We start from the raw sequence: 10,301 nt of genomic DNA, 5'->3' as shown, positions 1-10,301 counted from the left end.
TTATAATTGTGATAATTGAAAAATAAAGTCATGGTACAATAACATAATAAATATTTATATAGAATTTGCGGTATAAAAATTATTCATGTGCAACAGAAAATTTATTTTCTAACAAATAATATATATGAATTATCGTTGATGTTACAGTTATAGTCATGGGAATTTTATTGACCACAATGTCACCAGGAGTGTCAAGGATACAAAATTATTGAATAAAATTGAAGTGCCTACGTTTATTTGCATTTCGTTCATTTCAAGGTTAAGTTAATCAGCGAAAAAATATTTGCTCGCGTTTTAATTGGAATCGTGTTGATCCATAGGAATTAATGCAAAAAAAAAAGATAAACTAGGTGAAACTAGTTATAACTAAGTTACAAAAAAACTGATGGGGTTTGCATAAACAACAAACAAAAGTTTGAAAGGAAAACGTTAATACAGATGTAGTATTTTGGCTATATTTGGAGCGTCCAAATTTTCCAAATCCCTGAAAAAAACATGTTTTTATCTTGATAATCTTCATATAAATAAATTTTCTCTAAAATTTGAAACAAATGTTATTCGTGTTTGGAGGAGAATTAACGTCAACATGTATTTTAAAGAGAATCCTTGGATAATCCTGGTGGCGTGTTCCGGTAAGAAATTGTTTGGAAGAAGAATTGTAGATGTGTAATATTTTGTATTATTTAGCATCGTTTCCTGCCTTATATACTGCAGTAAATATTGGTTGGACGTCTCCATATTTACCATACTTGGAAGATCCTGAAAAATCGCATATACCTACCACAACAAATGATGGATTATGGTGTGCTGTAATGCCTTTAATCGGAGCTCCATTTGGCGCTGTTGTTGCTGCTTTAATCGTTGATAAAATTGGAAGAAAATTTCTGTTATTAGCATTATCACCAATAGTGGCTTTGTGTTTTGGTGTTATAGCGTTCGCAAAAACGATATTACTTATAAGTTTAGCGAGATTTGTTATCGGTATCACGGAAGGAGCGTTATACACGGTACTACCAATATACTTGGGCGAAGTTGCAGATCCAGCAATCAGAGGTCTTGTCTGTTCTTCGTTTCCAGTTACTGCAGCTCTAGGGATTATCTTCATCAATGTGATTGGACCTGTTTTAACTATACAGGAAAGCTCTCTGGTGTGCATAGCTATACCTCTAATACATTTCGTAACATTTATGTGGATGCCGAAGAGTCCTTACTACGAGATCAAAAGGAATAATTTTGAGAGTGCAAAGAAAAACTTGAAACGCTTGAGAGGTAGAACTAACGTTGAAAAAGAATTCGAAGAGATTTGCTCAGCAGTAGCTCGACAGGAATCTGCTGCAGATACGCGTTTCATGGATATACTAGCTGTACCCAGCAACCGAAAAGGCCTAGTAATTTATTTCATACTATCATGCACCAACCAGTTCAGTGGGAAGAATCCTATGATGTTCTACACAACAATTATTTTCAATGAAGCCGATGGTTTTCTAAGTCCAACAACTTCAGTAATTATATTCTACATAACGGGATTGGTGGCAACTGTGATTGCTCTGCTTATCATCGACAAAGTTGGCAGAAGACCTTTGCTTTTATTCTCCGCCGTCGGATCTGCTTTTGCTTTGGCCTCTCAAGCGTTTTACTTTACTGCCCAAAAGTACATTCCTTCGATTGTGAGCCAAATTACCTGGCTTCCTCTTGTGTCCTTAATTGTGTACAATATGATCTTCAGTATTGGTCTATACTTCGGACCGGTGCTGCTTCTTTCAGAACTATTCCCTACGACAGTGAAAGCTAAAGCTCTATGTGTGGCGGATAGTCTTAGTTCCTTATTGGCCTTAATAGCATCTAAATTCTTCCAGGAAACCAGAGAAGCCTATGGTATGCTCGTACCATTTTGGACGTTCTCTTTATGCGTTGGAATTGGATCTATACTAATTTATAAGTTTGTTATTGAAACGAAAGGGAAAACACTGGAACAAATACAATTGGAATTAATCGGCATGTCAAATAAACCTAATTAAAAGATTATAATAATTATCACATGGCAACGTTTGCTGTGATAATAATTTAATAAATATATAAATTACGCAATGAATTATTATAATTGTTTTGCATATAAATAATGTGCGTGGCTTTAGAATATGGTTCACTTTTATGAAATTACAAAAATAAAAAGTATAGAGACATATATAAATATAAACGTAACAAATTACCGTATTATACACATGTTAATCGCTGCATTAAGCACTATTTAGCGACATACTTATATTATAATTATCATATTTATTTTTATATAACCTGGATTCGCGTTTTAAATGAAGCACATCCAACAAAATAAAAACATTTATAAACCCAAACATACACAGACACGAAACAAATAGTAAAATTATAAATAGAAACGAGAAAAAATAATGATCAGAATAATTTATTTGAAAACATACAAAATGTACAAAAAATGTATTATGTCGCCCTTTTGCAGCACTAAAATGAAAAAACACCGCTTTTGTGAGCGTTTGTTTATTCAATTTACAAGTTTGAAAGCAAATTATAGACAAACAAATGAAACCACAACAATGTGTGACGTAGTTGCGAAAAAAAAAGATAAACAAGGTGAAACTAGTTATAACTAAGTTAAAAATTGATGGAGTATGCACAAACAACAAACAGAAATTCGAATGGAAAACGAAATGCTATATCTATAAAGTATTTCGGCTATGTTTGGAGCATACAAAATTTCCAAATCCGTGAAACAACATTCGGTGGTTTTATCTTGATAATCTTCATATAAATAAATTTTCTCCAAAATTTGAAACAAATGGTATTCGTGTTTAGAGGAGAATTAACGTGAACATGTATTTTAAAGAGAATCCTTGGATAATATTGGTGGTGTGCTCCGGTAATAAATTATTAGGAAGAATAATTGTAGATGTGTAATATTTTGTATTATTTAGGTTCGTTTGCTGCGTTATATTCCGGAGTAAATATTGGTTGGACGTCTCCATATTTACCTTACTTGGTAGATCCTGAAAAATCACATATACCTACCACAACAAATGAAGGATTATGGTGTGCTGTAATGCCTTTAATCGGAGGTCCGTTTGGTGCTTTTGTTGCTGCTTTAATCGTTGATAAAATTGGAAGAAAGTCTATTTTGTTAGCGTTATCACCAATAGTGGCTGTGTGTTTCTGTGTTATAGCGTTTGCAAAAACGATATTAGTTATAAGTTTAGCGAGATTAGTTATTGGTGTAACAGAAGGAGCGTTATACACGGTACTACCAATATACTTGGGTGAAGTAGCGGATCCAGCAACTAGAGGTCTTATCTGTGCTTCGTTTCCAGTTACAGCAGCTCTAGGGACTATCTTCATTAATGTGATTGGACCTGTTTTATCTATACAGGAAAGCTCTCTGATATGCATAGCTATACCTCTAATACATTTTATAACATTTATGTGGATGCCGAAGAGTCCTTATTACGAGATCAAAAGGAATAATTTTGAGAGTGCGAAGAAAAACTTGAAACGGTTGAGAGGTAGAACTGACGTTGATAAAGAATTCGAGGAGATTAGCGCAGCAGTAGCTCGACAGGAATCTGCTTCAGATACGCGTTTCAAGGATATACTAGCTGTGCCCAGCAACCGAAAAGGCCTCGTAATTTATTTCATATTATCATGCACCAACAAGTTCAGTGGGAAGAATCCTATGATGTTCTACACAACAATTATTTTTAATGAAGCCGATGGTTTTCTAAGTCCAACAACTTCAGTAATTATATTCTACATAATGGGACTAGTCGCTACCGTGATTGCTCTGCTTGTCATCGACAAATTTGGCAGAAGACCTTTACTTTTATTCTCCGCCGTCGGATGTGCTTTCGCTTTGGCCTCACAAGCGTTTTACTTTACTGCCCAAACGTACATTCCTTCGATCGTGACCCAAATTACCTGGCTTCCTCTGGTGTCCTTAATTGGGTACAATATGATCTTCAGTATTGGTCTATCCTTCGGACCGGTGCTGCTTCTTTCAGAACTATTCCCGACGACAGTGAAAGCCAAAGCTCTGTGTGTCGCGGATAGTGTTAGTGCCTTATTGGGCTTAACGTCATCTAAATTCTTCCAGGAAACCAGCGACGCCTATGGTATGCTCGTACCATTTTGGACGTTCTCTCTATGCGCTGGAATTGGGTCTATACTAATTTACAAGTATGTTATTGAAACGAAAGGGAAAACGCTGGAACAAATACAATTGGAATTAATCGGCATGTCAGACAAAACTCATTAAAATATTATGGACATTATCGCATGTAAAGCAACGACAAATTTAATTGACGATCGTTTGATGTGATAATTATTTAATAAATATTAATGTTACGCAATGAATTATTCTAATTGCTTTCCATACAGGTAATGTCCGCGGCTTTAGAATATAGTTCACTTTTATGTAATTGCATGAAAAAATATAGGCAGACATGTAAATATTTACGTAATAAATTACGGTATTATACACATGTTAATCGCTGCATTAAACACTATTTAGCGACATACTTATATTATAATTTATCATATTTATTTTTATATAACCTGTATTCCCGTTAAAAAAATTAAGCACAATTAACAATTATAAACCCAAACATATATACTCACTAATCTAGAACAAATATGACAAAAACACGAAACAAATAATACAATTATAAATTAGAAAAAATAAAAATTTTCATAAGAATTTACTTTATTTAAAAACGAATTATTTTGAATGCAGATAACACCCAAATGGATCATACCACTACAATCTCGTTACATTCCCCAAATATCCGGCTTTCATATGCACCTTTTGAATCTATTCAATCTATTATAGTTTCCGAGAAAATTATTAAAATGTGAGCGTTATTTTTTCATTCAATCAACTTTGAACGCAAATTACAGCAAACTGGATGAAATGACAGCAATGTGGATCATAGCAAAATACGACACTGTATCCGGCATCAATTACGTAAGTATTGTTAATAAAATCTACTACCAGATTTACTCTCTCCGACGTTATATGCAATTAGTCAAGATCCAACAATTACATAATTAACCATGAACATACAGCGTATATACATATTTAAAGTCATCATTCATACTGACATATGACGAACACATTGATTAGATCACGCACATCAAAAGCGATTAAGAAAACGGGAATTACATCGAAATAAATAATAAAAAAAATATACGAACACATCAAAAGCTTAAGAATCAAATCGATTGGTCAATGTGATCAGTCTAACGGAAATTTGTAAAAGAATCAATCAAATTGACTTTGTTACACATGATTGATCAGGTTTCAAAAGAGCCCTGAATAAACGTCGTAATTAAATCCTCTAGGTAATTACAATATTAACAGAGAATGATTGGAAAAAAGGGAAATGCCAATTGTTGTGGAGAAAAATGGCAATAATTCTGCAATTAATTGCAGTCTATTTAAAATCAATTTATCCAATTAAAGGTTTCATCCTCGACTTCGGAATTGCGATTTTTTGTACTAAATAAACTGGCGCAATTAAATTGAACTCTCTTCTTTCCGTCGATTCCGAGTTATGTTAAAAAAATATATATATATAATATAAATTAATTGCATGGCGGACTCGTCTAGATTTATTTATTTTCCTCACGTTACGTGCGCTGTTTCTTAACTATATATATAGGATAGTATATTTTTTTTATGAAGAGTTGTCAACATTTTTACAATTATATTTAAAAAAAATTAACAAAAATGTATATAAAAATTAGTTATGATTTTAATATTAATAAAAAATGTCTTACTTATTATTTTAAGTTTCCATTTTAGTTTACATAAATAAATAAACTAGGTTGGAAGCACGACAAATATGCGAGTTTTATTTTTCTATAGTGAGTAAAATGATGAGAAAAGTAGGCAAAAATAAACTTATAGGAATTCCCTCTAAACTGTGTACAAAGTTTGTAAAGTCTTAAATACTGTACTAATACTATGTATAATTTGTGACATTCTTCTTTATGAGTTGTACCAACTATTAAATATATATAAAACATAATCATTTCAGTATTTACATTATTAAAATCATTGATAACCAAGTAGTTGGTAAACCTGACATGTGTATTTCATGTAATTCATAGTGACAATCTAGTATAATGTCAAAAAACATTTAAGGTCTAATATATAAAATACAGACACAATTATACATCGATTTAAGTTTCTATACTCGAATTTTTTATAGTAAACAAACATTTACTTGAATTTTATACAATGTAAGTAGATAATGTTATTATTATTAGTGTTACTAGTCAAGTGCTGGCGGCAAGATAAGTCCGATGATGATCGCTGTCCAAACATGTTAATTACCGATTATCCGCTTGTCTAATCACCAGACTGTAAAGTACAAGTAAAATGTTTCATAATTGCCTTCTCTGTGAGCGCTAAAAAAATGAGCAGAGAGAAACTTTTGATGATGTCTCCCTTACCATTGAACCCGTATTTTAATTGGTCAAATTAAAGGTTAACTAAAAGAAGTTCTCGACTCAAACAACATGGCAATTATCTATACTATCTATATACGTGTACGTATTTATTATTATTCTTTAATGAAAATATGTAATTCCTACACTGGACAGAGAGACAATAAAATAGTTGGAATAAACACGATAATTACATCCTGCATGGATTAAAATAAGTAACATGTCGTACGATTGCTCAATGGCTTTTAAATCCTATTAGCTGTTGTTGTGCACTACTAAATAGTGTGTAACAAGCAACAATAAATAAACTACTATATATATTTCATTTTTAAATTTATTAAAATACGAACAGGAAGCGATGGACACATTTTGAAAATGATTCAATAATTATCTTCAATCGAACGCGCGATTATTCCTGATTTTTTCTCGCTCACTCTCTCTCGTTTTACTGCCGAAGGTTGCCCTTCTAGTAATTGTAATTTATTATAATATAATTGCCGATAACTTTCGAGCAGGTTGAAAGCTGAAAAGGCTTTTAGTGGACAAATTGTTCGAAACACCTGCAGCTTGCACAAACATTACACAAAACAATATCAATTAGGTTTTTGCCTGTACACTTTTATTTATTTAATAATTATTGCGTTACGCTTGGTGGACTAAATTACATGTTGAATAATGGCAACGAAATTTAGCATGTGATGGCTTTTTTTTTTCGTCGGCGAAGTGGCTGTCGCACTTTCTCACCGGTACGGCCACAGGATTTGCTCTGATCTATCATATTAGACTTATTAACATTTGATTACTGATATTAAATTACATTACAATTTTAGATTATTAGAAGGGTTTCGGATCGAATCGCCGTTCACGAATACATTATTTTGATATGTGTTTAATATAAGTCAGTTAAATTGTACTAATTAATAATATTATTTTTAAGACACGTTCTATACACTATAATTAATATTCTCAAATTTGAACTGTTGATATTATGAATAAATGAAAATAATAATATTACGTACAAAAAGACAAAAAAATTTCTCAATAAAAATATATTTTTGTTTTTCATTCTAATAGACAAATATATACAGCAATAGTACGATTAGTTCCGTATTAGTCCGGTTTTAAAGAGTCTGAGAAATTGCCGTTACCTCAGACAACGAAGTCCGCAATTTCAAGCAAAATATAGACAGAGGTTGTACAAGAACAAAAAAAATAATGGCTCAATTAATAGTTATGAAATATTATACATTTTTTGAATCTTTAGATGATTGTTTTTCAGTAAAAGTTTTAGAAAACAAAGACAAAGGATGTGAAGTGTGTCTCTAAAAACAAAATTTGGTTTAACGCAGTAATTTTGTGGAATAATAACTGAATAAAATAGTTTTATAACAATAGACTCATAAATATTACTGCGTTAAGAAAAAAAAAACGTAAAAATACTTAATTAATAATTGATTAAGTATGAATAAGGGCTGGGTTGTGTGGTAGATTTTGTCAGCATGATGTAACTTTACGAAAAAATGTCTAAAATGTGAAAATACTGAGACTTTTTTGTTGTTTTTTAAACGCGAATTCTGGTTAAAATTGATAAAACTATAGCATTGTGTGAATACTCACATTCATATTCTCCAAACATCCAGATTTTATATACGAAGGGGCGACTTCCAAGTCCCTGAAGATTTCAGGAAAAAAATAGCCTAATATAATTGTATGTAACTTTTTTTTGTAAATTTTACTTATGTTAATTTATATTATTGTTTTTTTTTTCTCAGAGGTAAATAATTATTTAAATTCCAGTAATCGAATTCAGCAGAACATGAATGCATTATATTCAATAACAATAATTAAGCGTCCGCCTCGAATTACGTAATTATCGGTGTTCCCGTGCCCGTTTTCGGCATCATTAAAGAAATAAGTTCATCGAAAATCAAAAGGGCATGAGAACCGAGGATCGCTTATTCCAAAGTGAACTCGCATCGAGATATCTTCGGACCAAATGGTAACGACCGACTGCTAATGCATTTACTGGTTCCACGCGACAGAGCTCGGAAGTTGAAGAATCCGAAGAGTTCATTTGCCTCCACCACCAAACGCATGCAAAATTTTCGGAAGTTTCCAATTTAGCGGTTTTTTCTTAGTATAGAGTAGAAAAAAATAGAATAACTGAATAACGTTAAGGATGTGGCAAAGACGAGGAAGAATAAGAAAAAACAGTAAAGAACATATGAAGGTCACACATCGAGTAACCCAATCCTTAGTAAAACCGGAGTACATTAAACTATCGAACAGTTGTGAATATAGTGCGACTATAAATAAATTAGAGATAATTAAATCGATTTGGACCATTAAGCAGGGAACTGCGATCCGACTCAGTTATTTTCTATTGACACCTTTTATTTAGAACGAGTTTTGCCTCTAAGGGCACGACATTAAAACGCATTGGATAACTTGATTAGTTGCACGTTCTTAATTATATAACACTGGAAAATGCGGAATCGGCGAAAATGAAAGAAAATAAAACGAAATTTAATTACAAGTCCGATAGTTTCAGCTTCGACAATACTTTTCTACGTGAAATTAATATGGTGCAGTTAATTTGCATGAATAATTTTGAATAATTCGCGCATTAATAAGAATCAACGTCTCACCTCTCATCCAAAGCAATAAACTGTCGCATTTAAATGTAACGCATTAGCGATAAATTCCGTGCGATGAATATTGTTACCATTTTCAATTGTCGTAACGAGGCGATAATTAAAGTTTGCACGAGAGAGAAAGAAAAAAATTGATAATTTATTGCGAATTACAGTTGGTACTGAATAAGTTAACATTTAGAAATTAATGGAGAGAGAAAGAGATGAAAAGAAGAAGAAAAATAATGTTTAAAAGAAAAAAGAAGACGGTCAATTTCATGGTAGAGCACATTTCTTAATTGATATTTGAATTAATTGACTTATTTTCTACTGGCAAAAGTCAAACTGCCAACTAATAATCCGATTATGGAAGCATTTACGTGGCTTATGTAACGTGTCTTATTAAAGGCCGCAGGTTTGTTTTCTCAACTCTTTTCATTGTTGATATAATAAAACCAGAAGCGAACATTAATGTAGCGAAACGTCTATTATATTTTAATTTTTTTTTTGGTTTATTATCTGCTATTAAAGCACAATAAAATATAAGATAATGAACATTATTTTAAAGCAATTTATATGCAAATTGCTATACGTTGCTTTATGTATTAAAAGGAAGTGCAATTTATTTAAGATTAAATATAATTAAGCTATTATTAACTTTATAATCAAGTAATAATGAATATTTTAAATTTTCATTAAAAAAAATCAATTGGAATATTTTCTAAATATGTTAAAAAAATATTAAAAATTGCACTTTGGAGAAAAGTTTAATCATAATAACATTTGTAGGAAGTCTTCTTATTTCTATTAAAAATTATTTTATTACAATCTTGGTTACATTTACCTCTGATAACGAAGTTTCGATATAACGAAATCCGTATTATTAAGCTCCATTTGTCAATGTAAGAGCAAGAAATTCTACTAGAAGAAAATAACATCTAAGAAATTAGAAATAAACTTATCCTGATTACAATAGATTTCGAAATTGTCGATAAAAAAGATGTTAGAAAGACAAAGAAAATGAACGCAAAAAAGAAGTTTCTACCGTTTCAACACGCGACGTCTGAGAAAAGCAGATTAATTCATTGAAGGGTTAACAGCAAAATATTCTTGGGAAAGTCTATCAGACGCCACGCGAGTAGTAATTTTCTAACATTTTACTATATATTATAATTTGGTGGAACAAATCACATT

At 31.7% G+C, this 10,301-nt stretch overlaps 1 protein-coding gene across 2 annotated transcripts; it reads left to right on the top strand.

Moving 5' to 3' along the window:
- Positions 1 to 565: 565 nt before the first annotated feature.
- LOC108557938 (facilitated trehalose transporter Tret1-2 homolog) lies at positions 566 to 4,532 on the top strand. Of its 2 annotated transcripts, none has more exons than XM_017914679.1 (2): positions 566 to 632; positions 2,949 to 4,532. In XM_017914679.1, exons 1-2 carry the CDS (start codon positions 587 to 589, stop codon positions 4,277 to 4,279), a joined length of 1,377 nt encoding a protein of 458 aa, XP_017770168.1. In that variant the 5' UTR covers positions 566 to 586; the 3' UTR covers positions 4,280 to 4,532. The 2 variants fall into 2 exon arrangements, with proteins under 2 accessions (XP_017770168.1, XP_017770169.1); XM_017914680.1 differs by lacking the exon at positions 566 to 632 and adding an exon at positions 2,844 to 2,893.
- Positions 4,533 to 10,301: the final 5,769 nt, after the last annotated feature.

The sequence above is a fragment of the Nicrophorus vespilloides genome, unplaced genomic scaffold (assembly GCF_001412225.1).
Source record: "Nicrophorus vespilloides isolate i.1.1-1 unplaced genomic scaffold, Nicve_v1.0, whole genome shotgun sequence".
NCBI lineage: Eukaryota > Metazoa > Arthropoda > Insecta > Coleoptera > Silphidae > Nicrophorus > Nicrophorus vespilloides.
Note: the sequence above shows the minus strand (reverse complement) of the source record. Positions and strands in the feature narration are given on the sequence as shown.